Source organism: Vipera berus (assembly GCF_964194415.1).
Source record: "Vipera berus genome assembly, chromosome: 2".
NCBI classification, from domain to species: domain Eukaryota; kingdom Metazoa; phylum Chordata; class Lepidosauria; order Squamata; family Viperidae; genus Vipera; species Vipera berus.
Window position 1 is genome coordinate 143,031,787 of NC_138203.1, and position 19,172 is coordinate 143,050,958.

At 38.5% G+C, this 19,172-nt stretch overlaps 1 protein-coding gene across 2 annotated transcripts in view; it reads left to right on the forward strand.

Moving 5' to 3' along the window:
- SARNP (SAP domain containing ribonucleoprotein) overlaps nt 1–19,172 on the forward strand; it is a 91,874-nt gene that overhangs the window by 10,157 nt on the left and 62,545 nt on the right. For both annotated transcript variants that reach the window (XM_081317258.1, XM_081317259.1), the window contains exons 4-7: nt 3,979–4,046; nt 8,887–8,938; nt 15,107–15,180; nt 17,513–17,541. In XM_081317258.1, the coding sequence (XP_081173384.1) occupies nt 3,979–4,046; nt 8,887–8,938; nt 15,107–15,180; nt 17,513–17,541 (223 nt within the window). The remainder of the gene's footprint in view (nt 1–3,978; nt 4,047–8,886; nt 8,939–15,106; nt 15,181–17,512; nt 17,542–19,172) is intronic.

Genomic DNA, 19,172 nt, shown 5'->3' on the forward strand with positions numbered 1-19,172 from the left:
CAGTTGCAATGTATGGCTGTGAAAGCTGGACCATAAGAAAGGCAGAGCGCCAAAGAATTGAGGCCTTTGAACTATGGTGCTAGAGAAGACTCCTGCAAGTCCCTTGGACTGCAAGGCGATCAAACCGGTCAGTCCTAGAGGAGATCAACCCTGACTGCTCTTTAGAAGGCCAAATCCTGAAGCGGAAACTCAAATACTTTGGCCACCTAATGAGAAGGAAGGACTCACTGGAGAAGAGCCTAATGCTGGGAAAGGTTGAGGGCAAGAGAAGAAGGGGACGACAGAGAATGAGGTGGCTGGATGGAGTCCCTGAAGCAGTAGGCGTGAGCCTAAATGGACTCCAGAAGATGGTAGAGGACAGGAAGGCCTGGAGGAACGTTGTCCATGGGGTCGCGATGGGTTGGACACGACTTCGCAACTAACAACAACAACAAGCAAAAAAGGGTCATTTTTTGTTTTCATTTTCATTGCCCTGTATTTTGAGAGTCAGCAAAGTCCTCAGAGTAGTCTGGCCCCAACAATATAGTATCCTCCACTCAGGGTGACTGCAGGATGCCACGTCAGAATTGTGACTGGCTGTAAGCTTAAGGGCATATACCGATCCAGTATCTGATTTTTTAAATGTAAAAAGATGCTGTGCTTCAATGATTAGATGGCCTCGACATTGCTATTTGAACGTGGATCATTAAACATTGTGCTTACTAATCTAGGTGAAATGTTCATATATGTTGCTAGTCCATGTATGATATATGGCATATCATACATATCATGCTAAATAATAATATTTTTAAATGATGTGATTATTTTTATGAATGTTATTTTTTATAAATGTGTAAGAAATGATAACAAAACAACAAAGCATTATTATAATTCATATAGTTTAGCGTTTTCTAGGCTATGTGGATTATAATAAGAAAACATTCTATATAATACAGTATTCAGTACAGTAGAAGATTATGCTCAGAAACTGAATAGTTTATGTAACTTCAGTAACTGACTATAATGGGGAAAATGTTTATGGGTTTTTTCAACTACCGTATTTTCCGGCGTATAAGACGACCCGGCGTATAAGACGACCCCCTACTTTTAAGAAGTTTTTCAAGGTTTTTTGTCTTATACGCCGGAAAATACTTACATGCCCTGCCCTCCCTGTCTGTCGCAGAGGTGGCGAAAGCCCAACTGGCCCCGCCGGCCCTCCCGCTGCTCCCGCGCTTCTGCCGGCCCCTGAGGCGCAGCATTTCCCGGGCGACAGGCAGCGCCGGAGGGCAGCCGCCACCCCGCCACGGCCGGCGCCCCTCCTGCTTCTCCCCCAGGCCTTGAACTTATCCCATTCGGCGCAGGGCGGGGCAGCTCCGCCCGCAGCCTCTTTTTCATGTGCCGCTTCCCTCTCACCGTCGGCCGAGGCGTGCTCGGCCCGGGCTCCCGGTCCCTCTTCCCGGCCGGCTTCCCGCCCTGCCCCTCATGGAGCTGGACTGGGTGTGCAGCCTCTCGCTGTGGCTGCTTTTCCTGGGCAGCCTGGCGGTGCGGCTCCTGCGCTCGGACCTGTTGCTGAGCCGGCGGCTGCTGCTGCGCGTGGGGCTGCTGGCCATCCTGCAGGCGCTGGGCCGTCCTGCCGCTGCCCCTCAGCGCCGCGCTCACGGCGGCTGCCTGCTGGCTCGTCTCGGCCAGCACCGCCCGGCGGAAGCGCAGCATCGGACAGGAGCAGGACTTCCCTGCCGGCTCCCGTCCGACGCTCTTCCCTCTTGAGGCAGCTGCTGCCTCAAGAGGGAAGAGCATCGGACGGGAGCCGGCTCTTCCCTCTTGAGGCAGCATCCCCGAGGACTCCTTAGGAGCCGGGGAGCGATGCTGCCTCAAGAGGGAAGAGCGTCGGGCGGGAGCCGGCAGGGCAGTCCTGCACACGCGCGCACTCCCCAGCTGCTAAGGAGCAGCCGGGGAGTGCGCACGTGTGCAGGACTACCCTGCCGGCTCCCGCCAGATGCCACCCACTGATTTTCCGGCGTATAAGACGACTGGGCGTATAAGACGACCCCCCAACTTTTAAGGTGATTTTCATGGGTTAAAAAGTCGTCTTATACGCCGGAAAATACGGTATATTTGAAACAGTTTAAGGTGCTTCTAACTGGTTTTGAAAATTGATTTAGGTATAGCTATTAACTTATTATAATTTCCATATTAATTGCTTAAATAAGTTTTAATTTTATGTAAAATCTTTGTAACAATTATTGGAAAGGGCTCTGAAAGTATTAATGAGGAATAACAATCAGCTAAAATGGCATTACATTTTTTGTTCTTTATAAATGTTATAGATATTGTACTCTAAAATAATAAACTAATGCAGAAGTATGATTTATTTTAAGTAGTTACATTCTTTCAAGATGCATAATCTTTCTGTCATGCTCATGGAATAACATAGTTCATTATGAATTTTGAATGTGATTCCTCACATGATTCATTACTCCCCCTGTCCTGTCCCCACATGTTTTTGAGATATTGCTATATGGTCCATACTTTCATACATGGCTTCCTAAAGTATGCAAATAGGATCCTTAGATTACTTACTTTGCTTGTGCAGATTATGGAAATTTATTTTTTGTCACATATAACCAGACATTTAGAAAAAAATCAGCTTAAAGTTAGTCCATAAAAGTATAAAATATTTGCAGGGCCTCATTCTCCAAAGTCAGCATGAATCAAAAAGTTCTTAGCAAAGAATAAAGGGGAGAAAACATTTTACATGACTGATTGAACGGAATTGAATCAATCCATTATCTTTTTTCTATGGCTGGCACAGAAACCAAGTGGTGTGTGTGTGTGTGTGTGTGTGTGTATAAATATATAAAGCGGGCACATTGCATTAAATTCTTGAATGCCTATCACTATCAAGAGAGCTACTAAATATATAAGCATAATTATTTCCAAAAATATCCAAAAGTTAAAGAAGTCAAACTTTGTAAATTCACATAAAAATAGTAATATTGGGGCATGGGTGGAAAAATTAATACTATATTGAACTGTAATTTTGTATGCTCATCCCGAGGTTGGGTTACTATATTGAAGCAATAATCTTACATGCTCATCCCAAAGTTTATAAAATAATCAGATAAGTTCTGACCTTTATGCTAGATTAGAGCTGGCGGCACAGTGGTTAGAATGCAGTTTTTCAGGCTAACTCTGCCCATTGCCAGGAGTTTGATCCTGACCAGCTCAAGCCTTCCATCCTTCCAAGGTCAGTAAAATGAAGACCCAGATTGTTGGGGGAAATATGCTGATATTGTAAACTGCCCAGAGAGTCCTGTAAAACACTATGAAGCGGTATATTAAGTGCTATTGCTAGGGCTATTGCACTTTTTCTTGACAAGAGAGTTATTCTTGCTTTATATGTGAAAAATACCAATTTTAGCTCTTCAGTTCACTGGAGAAAAAAATTATCAATAGTATTGTGATTCTATAGCCTAAATGTACATGTATTCGTTATATATTTCTTCAAATTATCCCTAGCTTTTAATTGCTGGTTTGTTCGCTCTTCTGTTTTCCTAGAAGGAAACTATGTATTTTACTTCAAGTTGGGAGCTATTCTGAGTGTTAATAGCAGGAATTATATTTACAGAAATGGAGAATACAAATTATTTATTTTCCTAAAAGTCTTTGAGAAGAACATTGGTGCAACTGAATGTCACTCTGGTTAGGAATAAATTTTTATAAGGATAACATTTTTAGGGCTCTGTCTGCACTCCACTCTCATAGGCTATCCAATAGACTGAACTACAGTACAGATTAAATACTGGGCATGGTGCCCCCCCAAAAAAAATATCTGTTAAATATTTCCTACCTCAGGTTTGCAGACTTGTCTGTTGACCAAGAGTTGTGGTTGTGGGCTGGATCTCTTCAGAGGTGAAATTCTGTGAATGTTTACTTTAATTCATAATTTTTGTTCTGCTTTGTAGTTTTACTCTCTAACTTTGAATATTTACATTGCAGGAAGAAGAACAGAAGCCCTTAGACAATCCCATCAAAGAGGATATGACTACAGAGACCTCTCCTGAAATGTAATTTTACTTCAGAATATATATTGGTCAAGTATTACTCATTTCTGTACATTTTCAGAATTTATTTGCCATTTGTTTATTGCAATTCTGACTCTGTCTCATAAGCAAGTGGATTATGAATCTGGATTAAGAAGGATTAGTAATGGATTACATTTGAAATACTGTGACATTTTGGAAATCTTGAGTATGAGTACAAAGAAGCTAAATATAATTGACCTGAATAAAAAGCCAAATTTAATGAAATGTATTTAAAATAAGTATGGTTCAGAATTCTGTAATTTAACATCCAGTCCTCATGACTATTTTGTACTTAAGACAGATTTACCTAATCTCTAAATTTGTAATACTGCATGTATTTTACCTTTGATTTTTGTTAAAAAAATTAACATTCTTCTCCAAAACATTTAAAATTGTGTTCTAGATAAAGGTCATTTATAGAATCTATATAACCAAAGCTGTTATAGTTCTTTCTCCTCTCTTGAATGACATTGCTTTCTTATTTTTCTGCATATACATTGACTTTCCCTATATATACATTAGGTGGAGAATTTCAAATTTAGTTCTACCAAGCTTTCCTAGGCAAAAGAAAGATATTAGAAGTTATCCCTGTATTAACAAAGACAAAGCAAAGATACATAGTTTAGCTTGCAATGCCCATTCTCATTACACATCAAGGAACAGGCAAGTTGTAAAAGCAAATAGGGCCACCTGTGTCAACGACATGCTTTAAAGGCTAAAAGAGAGAGAAGCAAATTGCCCATTTGGCCTCAGTGCCATTCGTCAGCTGAACATTTGAAGTAAAAAACAGTGTACTCCTGTGGCCCAGTCAAGCAAGCAGGCATTCAAATTGCGCTAAAAGAGGTCAAGGAGGGTGAACTTGTAGCTCGTCATGAAATGATCATATATGCCACATACTGAAAATTATGTTTAAGGTAAATAAACAATAGGCTTGCTTTCCAAGCTTAGATTTTGGCAGTTGGAAATAATGCTGTAGAATGGGTTGGTGCTATCCGAGAAGTCAAATTGTAATCCAGTTGTTTATGGAGTGATTTTGTACTACTTTTCAAACTAAAAGACTTTCAGATACGTTAGGGGGGGAAAGACTTTTAAAATGCATTAAGAATACTAATTAAAACACAAATATGTTTGCAACAAAAGTGATACGTTACAACACTAAAATAAGGATTGTAGTGTGATCCACTTTCACGCCAATTTTAGGTAAACATAAGCTTCATGATATTTATTGAAAGAATCTACTGTGCTTTACATTGTATTTTTCTTAAAAGGGAAGCAATAGTAAACAATCCTTTTAAATTTTTTGTTAAATTTATATAGCTACCGATCTCACTTCCATGACTCTTGGCAGTTTACAGAATTAGCAAAACAGGGCTTAGACAGGCAAAAATCTTATTCCTTTTCAAATATATATTTGGTAGTTTAGATTGTTATGCCAGTGGCTCTTTAAAGATCATGTGCAATCAGATGAATGCAATCTTACATGGATTCGTTCTTAGTTGTCCTAAGAAGTCCTACGGGAATAGGGCGGTATATAAATTAAATAAAATAAATAAAATAAATAATGTAGCTACATTTATAGTGCAGTGCAGTAAACGCAGCAGTGAAACTGGCATATTCGTTTCCTGCGACAACATCAAATCTGTTATTTCTTGGTGAATGTGATTAGACCATTGTTTGTTCAAAAGGAATAAATTGTTCCAAAATGAAATACGTTTGATTAAATCATAGCTGAACATTTAGTACAGTATCAGCTTCTTGGCAGCAGGGGGTGTCATTTCTCTATATCTATTGCAGGTTGCAAACCGCGCTTGCAGGGATAACAAATCCCTGGTTCCTGTTTCGAATTGCTTCCTGTGAAAAAGTCATTAAACCATTACTACCTTTCAGGGCATAAAATAGAAAAAATGTCCAGGAATCTTGGAACAAAAGCCATCCATTTCTCTAAATGGGAGGCCTTAATGAGTCAGGCTTTGACCCACTGTTTTATGGGAGCTGTTTGGAGGAGGAGGAGGATGCGGTTTCATTTAGCCTGGGAACTTCCGAACTTTGTGTCTCCCACTTTTGTTTTTTCTTCCAAATCACAACCTTGTTTTTAGAGCATAAACTTCCAAGCACATCTACTCTTGTTATATTTTTGCTCAAGCAGCTAACTGGCTTCCACTGAACATTGTTAAAGAAGTATATATTTGATATGGAGATAGGCCGAGCTAAAAGTCAACCATAGCTATGTCACGAACTGTAACTCGTTTGTTAATATAGGGTCATAAAAGGATAAAATTCTCAGGGGATGTAACTTAGGCATTAGCTCTCTGGTTGGGATTGACTCCTTAGTATAAGTGATCTTTTTCCTTGTTTTGCTTTGTGTATGAGTGATTATATGCTGAATGAAATCTCATTTATCTTCATACAGAAGGCATCCAGATATTTTAATAGTCAGAAGTTCAAATAATAGCCCAGTTTACATTGCCTTGTAGGAGAGAAAGAGTGAGTTTAAATTGCAGTGGTTCAGGCAGATTGATTTCTTTTTTGTCAGCTGTCTTCCTTCTTCACCAATGTACTGTTTTTTTTCCATGCTTTTGAGTTAAATGACATTTTTTTCCTCAGAGCTGAAAATAATTTTATCCCTTTCAGTGTGGTATAGATAGCAGACGTAAGTTAACTAAAATGCAAAAGTTATCACTGTATGATTAAATGAAGAGTTACAGTCAAGCCTCACATTTGATCCTTTGTTCATATATTTTGTTAAGGGAAATCTGGAATTCATGTGTTAAGCCAAACCTTGCTTTGATCAAAATAATATAGCTGTCTTCAAATTTCTTTTTGTGCTAAGTTGCTTTTATCCCCAAGACTCATATTGCCTTATGGAGTATATTAATTTTTAGGTCCATATCATTTTCTCATCTATTTCTTTGTTAGACATGGAAAGTAAGAAAAAATATTTTAGCATAAAGTCTAATCTTTTTGAATTAGCATAAGGCTGATTTCAAGGTAAATTTCTACATATATTTTACCCATTTTATTAAAACTTTATCATATATGAATTTTTCTTTAACCATCAAAATGGCAATTGAATATATTCTGCCTCAATTGAATATATTCTGCCTTTACAACTGTATAGACTTTTTCATTAATGTAATATGCCAGATTTCCTTAATAAGTTGATGTTACCACCTGAAGTATTTTAATAATTCTTCTGAGATTGCTAACATTTACCAATTGAACATTATTTTTTGGTAATAACTTGTAAAGTATAGCATGATTGAGGTAATGTTTAGGGAACAATTATTCCAAGACAGAGTTTGAAGGGTTCCAGGGTTTTGCAGAGTAGATTGTTTACAGACAAAAGTCTCTTTGAATGTTGTGTAGTTACTCAAGATTTATAGAGAAAGCTAGTAATGCTTCACAGGAATATAACCACACAGAAAAAGCAGTCCATGTAGAATTGTTAAGCCTAAATAAGTGATGTTTTTAAGTAGATAGAATTCAGGCAAATAAGAACATCAAATTGAGTCCTTACTCTATTTGATAAAAAGCTCTGTTTATAAAAGACAGATAAATCCAGCACCGTGGATAGCACCAAGTGAAATTTATTGTCTGAAATTCTCCCTTGCCTCAACAATGAGGATGTTGTCTCAGCAACAAGCTAAAGGTAGCCCAATCTATAATATGGGCAGCTCTTCATTCTCTGGAGAAACCCAATTAAAAGATCCTCAGCTGTTACTGTAGCTGTAGAACTAAAAATTATTGAGGGTTCATTCTCTAGATTCATGGCAGGGCAGCTTTTCTGACTGGAAGAGACTTCATTTAAGATTGTCTTTCCTCTGAGAGTACAATTTCATAGCTAGATTTTTCTGCTACATCTTAAAAGGGATGTTGTTTAATGAGCATGATAACAATACAACAATACTGCTTTTATAATTGTAGAGTCAAAAACGGACTATTTTCAGAATATCTACGTTAATTTATGGATCCATATATTTTCCTTATTTCTCAATGTACCAAACCAAGGACTGGGAATTGTGCCAGCTCTAAAATTAGTGTAATATTTCTCTCATTTTATTATCAGAGAAATATTAGGATAAATACATAGTTGTAGGGAAGGGAAGGTTACCAACAAAATATCTTTGACGACAGCTGGTTATACTTAATTAGGCTTCAGAAGTTCATATATTTGTAATGCCTGTGGTAAGCTTTCTCAACTTGATATTCTCCAGATATGGCTACATCTCCAAAGTTCCACTCTTTTCAACCACTGTGGTTGAGAATCTTTGGATTTGCAGTTCTTATGTATCTTGCTTGTATCATATTGGTGAAGCTTTATCTATGAGAAAGACAAAACACACTCACATAGCAATAGCAGACTTATATACCTCTCCACAGTGCTTTACAGCACTCTCTGAGTGGTTTACAATGTCAGCATATTGCCCCCAACAATCTGGGTCCTCATTTTACTGACCTCGGAAGGAGGCTGAATCAACCTTGAACTGATCAGGATTAAACTCCTGATGTGTGGACAGAGTTATGCTGCCACACTGCATACTAACCACTGCACCACAACGCCACGTAGCTTGAAGTATGAGCATATTGTGTTCCATAATAGCGACAAGCAGGAAATAGCCCTGACTTAGTAACAAATCAAACATCGGATTCTATACATCCCAAAGCAAGGGCCTTTCAGTGTCCATGGCTTGCAGTGCATCTCAAACCAGTAAGCATCCCTTATTCAGTAATGTATTTTTATGTCCATCAAACTGAATTTGCTTTGTTTATAAGAGGAAAGTAATAATTTGTGTTCTGATTAATCTGTTTTGCTTTTATTTAGAAGTGCAGAAAAAAAGGTGGTGAAAATTACCTCAGAAATTCCTCAAATGGAGGTAAGTTGCCTTCTTGTACTTTCCAGGTACAGCACCCAAATATGGGAAATGTTTTCTTCCCAAACCATAATTTTGTCAATACAATGGAGATTTAGCTAGTATTTTAGAGTGTAACAGACTTAGATTTTCTAATTTTCTAGCATGTTGCTTGTCTTGTAATATTAGTTGAGACTTCACGTATATCAACTTCCAGTATGAATCATAACTGACTGAAGATGTCTCCACAAATGAACGGAGATGAAGACTGCTGTGAAGACCAGTGGGTAGGTTGGTCCTTCAAATCTCTGTGGAGAAGGAGAGATTCAAAGATTGCCCATTGGTGCTCTAATTGGTAGCTCCTTACAAAGAGACCCTAAAACAAGGCTCTCCTGTGGGTTTGAGCTCCAGGAACTGAGGGGGATGACATCTTTACTATCAGCAGTGGCAGAACCCTTTCTAAGGACGTTAAGCAAACCTAACTCACTTTCTACTCACACTTGGAAATGTTCAATTTAACCATTTATGGATATTAGGGAACTTCAAAATGGCAAACTTAATTTGACACCTGATGAGTTTTAAATGGAGACTTGGCAGTGGGAAGGTAACAGCGTTCCGTGCCCCTTTGGCGTCCAGTCATGCCGGCCACATGACCACGGAGACGTCCTCGGACAAGCGCTGGCTCTTCGGCTTTGAAATGGAGATGAGCACCAGCCCCTAGAGTCGGAAACGACTAGCACACATGTGCGGGGGGAACCTTTACCTTATGCATATAAAATGACTGAAATGAACTAACTTAGGTTTGATGAAATTTGCAAATGGACACTAGAAGGATCTAAAAGATTGGGCAGACTATAACTTTTTGTATTTTTAAGAGTTTTTTGAAACGTACTGAAATATTAATAACCATTATCTCAGAAAGGATACAGATTTCAATGAATTAGCTTTCAGAAGATGATGAGAAAAACTTTTACCTGACACAGACATTGTAGAGTTTCAAGGCATGGAAAATTGCAAAATCGACATTACCAAAATGGGAATACAAAAGACAAATCAAGCAAAGGATCTGGACATGGAACAGCTCTGACCAGAAATCCCAGACAGTGTTTCTTTATGGGGTGTACAAACTAAGCTGGTGATAAGCTTTGAGGACTCCTAAATGCCAAAGAGTGATGAAAGATAAAATCCTGTGATGCCACAGTAATGATTTAAAAGTCAAGATTATGCACAGGAAAAAGAAGGAATATAAAGTTGGACTACTAGACCTGAGATAAACTATTTGTTTGATATTTCTTATAACCCCTAGTGGCCTTTAGTGAACTAGGATTGAGAAGATGATTTTGGGGTTGCATATAGATACAAGGTAGGCTATGGAGAGAAGTGTTTCTTTATTTGTAACTTTAAAAGAGGGTGAATATGCAAGATAAAAGATCATACAACTCACATAAACAAGAAACTATGGCTTTCCATTTTGTTTGAACGACCTTTCAAGTCTCTTGTTGTATATTTGTTGTTCTAACTAGTTCTTTTCTGAGTTGATCAGCTGAATTTTCAGCACCTTTTCTTGATTCTGTGCAATACTCTTGCTAATTCTTATGTAAACAATCTCACTTTTAATTTTTAAGTAATACATATATTTTCTTTGTAAAAGTGCTATGTGCCTGATTTCAAATAATCTCTATGCTGGTTAAGCTATAGCTTGCTTTGTGTAGATAGGACAAGAAGAACATTAGTCATGCCAGGGCTTTTCTTGTGTCTTTTTATCATCCATTTATGTTTGGGGTGTACAATATATTATACTGCAATGCATAGCATTGAAACTTTGACCCAAGAATGAAGTATTATTGTGTTAGTTTGTTGAAAGAAAATGTCTTGCTTTTCATGGCAGTTGAAATCCTGTTGCTGGCATGCAAATATCTTGCACTATAAAAAGTTGAGTCTTCAAAAAACTCTGATATAAGTGTTGAAGAGAGTGTAACAAGTGCTAGTATAGTGCTTTCAGGGCAATAATTAACTGCCAATACTGATTGATTTTTCTGGTCCGTAAATTTCTGCTACCTTGATTATGTGGTATATTTAAACAAGCAGAAAGGAGCTTCCGGTTTTGCGTCGTGGCAAGACGGACACAGGAAGGCAGGTCTCTGCCTCCACGCCCAATTTCGCCCTGCTGGGGCCCTGAAAAGGGTCTAAAGTTGCCCCAAAGAGGTGATGGAAAAGGAGGGGTGGCTTGTCAATCACAGAGAAACGGCAGTCTCTCCATTCGATACAAGGAAAGCCTTCTAAACCAGCAGGGGAAAGACTGGCCACACCTCTGTGGCCAGCCATTAGCTGCTGACAACCGAAGAACAAAAGCTTTAATTAACATATGGTAAACAGCCTGTTTGGACTGGGTGAGACTATTGATCCTTTCTTTACTATTTTACAACTGAATTTCCTGGGAAAGGCTCCCAAGAAGCCTAAAACCAGATATGAACGGAAGTGGCATTTTAAGTATGAGGGACAGAAATACATAATACTGAAGTGAAAGTAATATAAAACTACAGTTTTGATAAATTTGAGAACTGAGATAATTGTTATGATTTTCTCTTTGGAAAAAAAAGATGGTAAACCCCAAGATATTTTTTTTTGAAAAAGGACTTCGAATGACATCTAGTGGTGGATTTGTGTATAGCACTATAATTTGCTTTGCTTGGTGATTCCTACCCTGGGAGAACAGCTGGCAATAAAGGAAAATATTTTGTCATACTCATTCTGACTTTCTTGGATTATAAATACCTACTGAGCTTGGACTTCTAACTTCAAGAGCTAGTGGGAGAAAAAGAAAAAAATGACCTTGGACCACACCTGGCTGGGAGAGACTTTTGAGCTGTTTTCAGAGAGGTTGAACATTTTGAACACTTCTAACATTGTGGATTACAACCTTGCCTGATTGACAATTTTTGGGATACTTGAGACAAGGGTTTACTATAAAATATTGCTTTCAGAACTGAACTTATACTTTAGAATCTATTGGATTATAAAGAATACATATAAATACCAGAAAATTAATTTCCAGGAATGATGACTCACGAAAAAACAAACACCTTTCAGAAAGAAATATATTCTATGTTACAACTAATTCACCAAACAATTGTTGAATGCAAAAAGGATATAAAAAGAAATCATAATGAGACTAAAAACAATTTAGACAATATAAATGAGCAAATTTCCAAATTAAATCTACAACTAAAAACTCCCAGATAATGACTACAAAGTTTGAACAAATAATCCAGAAATCAGAAGACGAAACATAGGAAATGGATTTGGAGATAGAAGAGATAAAAGAACTGCAAGACTTAGCTATAGCAACGAAAATGCAAAAGACCTTTTACCCCTTAGGTCTGCAAAATATATCTGATGGCAAGGAAAAAGATTTTTAAAAAGGGAATATAGAGCTGTTAAGGGAAATGTCACAACTTGGGAGACAGGAAATGAAAAGAGAAATGGAGAAAGAAAGGATCTGGAGGTTGTTTAAGGCAGGGCTTTTCAACCTTTTCACCCATTGTACCACTTTTAGGATATAGCAACATCCACTAGTCACCTAGTAAGGTGTCAGAAACGTGATGACCAAAAAAAAAAGAAAAGGAAAAAAGTGATGAAGTACAGGTAGTCCTCAACTTACAAAAGTTCGCTTTAGTGACTGTTCGAAGTTACAATGGCACTGAAAAAAGTGCCCCCCAAGCCACAGCTGAGCAGGACACCTGCCTGCTCAACGCACGCACCCAAGAACTTTTGAAGCAGTTCCGTTGGGATGTTTTTGATCATCCTCCCCTCCCCCATAGCCCAGATTTGGCACCAAGAGACTACTACTAAGGAAGTTCAAACCTTTTGCAGACGTTATGACAAGTGCCCCAATTTGAATGGTGATTATGTTGAAAAATAATGTAATGTAGTTTTCTAATGTGTATAATAAAAGCTATGCATCTGCGAGTGTCTGTCATCGATAACCAAACAGAGGTTTATTTCCAAATTGCCCTCGTATCTGAAGAGAGATCTTCCCATCCAAAAAATCCTGAAAATTCCTACCTCCTGTAATATACCTCCTGGTCAGCAGGCCTACTGAGGCCCTGGCTTTTGGTTGCTGCTGCTTAATGCCAGCTTGGTCAGTAATAAAGTGCCCCTTATTTGTGATCTTATCAAGGATGATCTGCCAACCTCACATGCATTACCAAGACCTGGCTAGGAAGGGAAGGAAAGATGGTGGAGGAGGTGATTGCACTGTAGCTCCAGAGGATCCTGGATGAGACAGATTATCTGGACTCCTTCCAGTCAGGTTTCAAGTCCAGATAAGGGATGCAAACAACATTAGTGGCACTTTTGGATGACCTCTGGCAGGAGCAGGATAGAGGTACTAGATTGATCCTGACTCTTCTTGACCTTTTAATAGCCTTTAATACCATTGATCATGGTATCATTTTTGGTCAATTCCAGGAGGTGGGGATTTTGCACTGGTTCACCTCCCTTCTGGACCAGCCCCAGTCATTGTAGATAGGGAGCAAGAGGTCCAGCCCGCAGTCCCTGCTTTGTGAGATACGATAGGACTTGATACTCTTCTCCATTCTTTTTTAACATCTATATGAAGCCTCTAGGTTAAATCATCTATGGGATGAGGTACCATCAGTAAGCAGATGATACCGAGATGTAGATCTCCATTTTGGGTGATGCAAACTATGCTGTGGATGTCCTTTCTTGGTGCTTGGAGGCTGTGGGGGCCTGGATGGGGAACAACAGGCTTCAACTTAATCCTGGTAAGACAGAATAGTTATGGGTAGGTGGCTTCTCTGTATCTTGGGGTTTACTATCTTTGATCTTTGATGAAGTAGCGTTGACCCATGGAGACTTAGTATGTAATCTGGGGGCCCTTCTGGATTCACAATTGCTGCTTGAGGAGCAGGTGACAATTGTGATTAGGAGAGCCTTTGCTCAGCTTCAGCTTGTACACCAGTTACTCCCCTTTCTGGATCGAAAAGCTCTCCTTTCAGTCACTCATGCACATTTTTCAGATGGACTACTGTAATGAGCTCTACATGGAGCTACCATTGAAGAGTATCTGGAAAGTGCAACTGGTGCACAATGCACCAGCATGAGCAGTTTTGGGTACCCATAGGGTGGTGCATGTAACACCTCTGTTATGCACACTGCATTGGATATTAGTTTGCTTCTGGATCCAATTCAAGGTGTTAGTTATTACTTTCTAAGTCAAGGTAATAGTTTTGTCTACTCATCAGAAAGAAATAAAAAATCCAAGCAAGCCTCCATTTTGCTCCTGCTAACTTATGCAGGGTTCTGCTCAGGTTCCCAGGATAAAAATGGGGATGATCCTTCATTTTTAGCTACAAATGTATTTCTTCCATTACTATCAAAGAGTAACCCACCTTCCCCCTTAAAATTGGGGGAGGGCAGGACCTTAGAACGTTTTCACTTACTCATGGATTCTCTTTGCCTTAATAAGACAAATCTGCACTCTAACATAAACGCCATCCCTTTTGGATGTTCAGCCTGATGCATATGTTTTGCTTGTCAGTTTCTGACATATTTTGTGTTTCTGATAAAACCTTTGGATTCAACAGATTCTTCTGATGGAATTTCTTGAACTTCATGCTTCTCCTCAATGTTAGCTTGTTCTACTTTTTGCCTTGCCTTTACTGAAAGTTAGGCTTCTTCACTGTTAGAATCTGCTGACCATTCCTTCAAAGCAAAAAGAGAGGAATTGTATTTATATTTTCAAAGGGAAAACCCCACTCCTCCTGGCATCTACTTCTGGTTTGCTTCTTGCCCTTTATCCATTAGTGTTGTTGTGAACATGTAGGAGATGACCTGTCTGAGTTGGGCCAAGCCAGGAATTTTCTGCAGTCATTCACCATTCAATTACATTTCAGTTTTCGTTGGCTTAATATCTAAGCCCAGTTTAGAGGTAGGCATGATGGTATCATAGTTGAATAAAATTCATCCTTTCAGAAAAACCTATGTAAATACTACATCCTAGTTTACTGCTTCTATATGTCTTATTTTCCAAAACTCAGAATAGCCAAGACTGCACTAAAATGAAAGTTTGAAATGTACAAAAATGCAATAAATAAGCAACAAAATTAAATGCACTTCTTTTCTGTGTTGGGTTATGTTAGATTGTGTGTATTTTATCTTTAATCTTAGAGAATGCAGAAGCGAGCAGAGAGATTCAATGTTCCTGTGAGCTTGGAAAGTAAGAAAGCTGCACGAGCAGCTCGGTAAGTATGTATTTGATTATTATTGTTCCCTACAGCTGTTTAGTCTTATAAATAGAAGTGTATTCTGGGTGCATCCTCTAACAAGTGTCCTCTTAACTGGGGCAACTTCAACTAAGAATTTCTGGAATTTGAGTTGTGGATAGCTGTTATTTTGTAGGGATGCTTGTGTAATATTGAAGTCTCTCATAAATAATATTTTGTTTTCCAATGAACAACTTTTCAAATTGTTGGTTCTGATTTTTTATTAGAAGTAGGGAGCCTGAACCTATAGTGTCTGGTTATTCTGGGCTCTTAATTCCAGTTACTAATTACTGGCCATGTGATCTGGAAATAATGACAATTTAAGCCAGAGTTTCACATCTAATTAAGAAATGGGTTTATTAATTAAATAAAAATGAAATACAAGATGGGATGTCCAGAACAGTATTATGGAAGACATAGATGAGCAGAGTAGGTGTTTCTCTTGTTGCTTATTCAGTACAGGAAGCTTTCCAGAAAAATGCCAAATTACTTTAAAATGTAGGAACAGTACACTGCACTAAAGTGCAGCTTTAATTTCTAACAAATGTTAAAGCATTCCTAAATTACTAAAATTCTTTTTGTGAATTATATAATATTCTGTGCTTTGATTTATGCTGATATAAGTGCCAAAGTTGAAAGATTGCAAACAGTTAAAATTGAAACAAACATTTAGTATTGAAATTTTTCTTTCTTCTGTCACTACCTGATAGAATAGCATGCATTATATATCTTGAAATGTCCTGAATTTTGAGATGTAGGTGGATAATGTGTTTAAGATACATATTTTAAGGTATGCTCTGTTGCGAGTTTGGAAAAAGTATAGACATAAGTTAAATTATAAGATACCCATTTGGGCAATACCTAAACACGCAATAGAAAATATAAATGTGGGATTTAAACATGATGAGACTACATATAAGGAAATCTTAAGTTTAGAGAGGAATGTATGGCAATTAAAGCCATATAATATTTTAAAAGAAGAAAAGATTGTACAAACTTGGTTTCAGTATGGGCAATTACAGGCTAGATGGAAAGAAGACCAGAAAGTTGGTTTTTCGATGACTGATGAAAATTTGGTAAAACAAATTAGAGAGGTCAAGCACATATAAAAAGGATATATAATGCATTGATAGAAATTGATTCAGAAACAGAACTTGTTAAAGACTGTATGATAAAGTGGGCTCAGAATTTTCAAGAAGTTATAACAATGGACACTTGGGAAAAGATCTGGGTTAGAAATGTAAAATTTACACAGGCCCAAAATTTAAGAGAGAATTTTTATAAAATGTTTTATAGGTGGCACTTAGATCCTAAAAAATTAGCAAGTATGTATCCGAACTGCCAGCCCAAATGTTGGAGGTGTGGTTGTGAGGATGCAACGTATTTTCATATATGGTGGACTTGTAAAAAGGTTAAAGCTTTTTGGATCAAAATTTGGTGGAATATGCAAAAGATATTTAAGAAAAGGATAAAGTTTTCTCCGCAATTGTTTTTATTGGGTATTATTACAGATACTACTGTTATAGATACTAAGTTGATGTTGAATTTAATTACGGCAGTGAGACTTTTAGTAGCGCAATATTGGAAGAAGGAAGAACTGCTGACTATAGAAGAGTGGACTTTAAAAGTTTCTAACTTGGCGGAAATAGCAAAGATTTCAGCGTATTTGAAAGACCAATCGCAACAGAGATACATTGTGGAATGGAGGAGATGGATTGAATATATTCAGAATAAATATGGGACTAAAAAGTTTCATTTAGCATTTGAATAAGTACTGGATCTATATGATGTATAACTAGTTAGTAGTTATTTTATTAATATTTTGACGATGGAGAGTTAAAAGTGCGACAGAATTTAATGTCTTATTATTGTTAGCATATTTTAGATTATGCTTGTTTGTATTTTTATACCCTGTATTCAGTTCTGGGAAGTCGGGGAGGGGAGGGGAGGGAGGGGTTGGGGAGAGGGGAGGGGGAGGAGGGGGGGTTGTATTTAAAATGTATTATAAAACTTTTCAATAAAAAAAATTAAGGATTCTATTGTTAAGATAGTATGAAAGAGCAAGATATGATTCTCTAAGTATATTGTAGGCTGTTCACTTGGTAGTGATATTTTAAATGTAAAGAAAAAACCTGGATTCATTGTTTCTTGCTCTTCTGATCAAGGCCAGTTTTATATGCCAGGAAGGGCCTTTGCTCCATTTTCGAATTATTCACAGTTCAGCTGTTCTAGTATTCAGATTAGTCTATTGTGTGTATAGCTTTAAACTCAAACATTACAGTTGCTCATAGGGCTATTTCCTTCTCCATAGGTTTGGTATGCCTGCTGTTTCAACGAAAGGTATGTGACTTATGAGATTTAAACTATATATTATTATGGTTGGTTGCCAGTCAGCCAGATATTTAAACTGGAATTGGCATTTTTATCTACCTATTGAGTTTTTCCCAAGAACCTGGGATAGGCAGATGTTGTTTGATAGTGTTCAAGATATTATTGCAGGATGTCAGGTGTTCCAAGTAAAGCTGCCTTTTGCAATTGACTGGTGGTGATTTTGTCAATGCCAATGGTGTTCAAATGGTGCTCCAAATGTTTATTGTTATTATGGTTCGTTGCATAGTCAGCCAGATGTTCAAATTGGATTTGGCATTTTTCCCACCTATTCAGTCCTTCCCAAGGACCCCGGATAGGCAGATATTATTTGTTGGTGTTAAAAGATATCTGCAGGATATAAGCTGTTCCGAGTTAGGCTGCCTTTTGCAATTAACTGATGGTGATTTTGTCATTATTATATTTTGTTGCACAGTCAGCCAGATGTTTAGAGTGAATTTGGCAATTTTATCTACCTATCCAGTCTTTCCAAAAGATGTGGAGTAGGCAAATATTATCTGATGGTGTTAAAGGTATCGTAGGATGTAAGGTGTTCCAAGTAAAGCTGCCTTTTGCAATTTTATTGATGGTGATTTTGTCAATGGTGATAGTGTTGATGTGGTGGTCCAGATGTTTTGGGATTTCACCCAAGATATCCATTACAGTTGGTACCATCTTTGCTTCCTTTTGCCACAGTCATTCTTTTATTTGCAGGTCTTTGTATTTTGTAATTTTCTGTAATTCTTTTTCTTCTGTTATGCTGTCTCCGGGTCCTGCCATGTCCACTATCTGGACTTTTTTGTCTTTCTTATCTACAGTTGTTAAATCTAGGGTGTTATGTCGCAGGTGCTTGTCCGAATTCTAAAATCCCAGAATACTTCAGCTTCTTCATTTTCTATTATTTTGTCTATTTTGTGGTCTCACCAATTCTTGCTTGCAGGCAAATGGCATTTTTTGCAGATATTCCAGTGTACCATTGCTGCTATTTTGTCATGCCATTATTTGGTGTTCTAGCATCTTAACCTTTGAGAAGAACTAAAAAAAATATTGCAAAAATTGAGATACGGTAATTCCACATGATCATTCATAGTGACTACTTCAGATGGATAGTTTGTGAGGCATTGAAAAACTGACAGAGCCAATTTATCTGTCCATACCAATCTAAGATACCTGCCTTTGAAAGCTAATCTGTTAAGATATTGCAGGTGGGGGCATGGGGTGAGGCTCCTGAGCCCTGCAGTTTTTCCGAGTGGCGGGGAGGAGGAGAGTTGGGAGGGGATGTGCTGGGATCGGGGCTCCTCATGCCTTCCACTGCCCACTTGCGCTCTTCTGCTACAGATGCCGTGGCTCCACTTGCATGGCAGGGCGGGGGCGCACTCGCGCTCGGGGATGCACGTGGGGCTGCTGCCTCGCTTGCTGTGCTGTGCCTGGACTGGGCGCGGAGCCTCCGCATCGCTTGTTTGCCCACGGACATCTGGAGCACCCATCCCATCTACTGCTTATCCCAGGGCAGCTGCCGCGACATGGGCAGCCACAGTTCTCATTCCCCTCTGGCCTCCATCTGCCTGAGACCCAAGCTTGATGTGCCCGGCTGGCTGGCAACA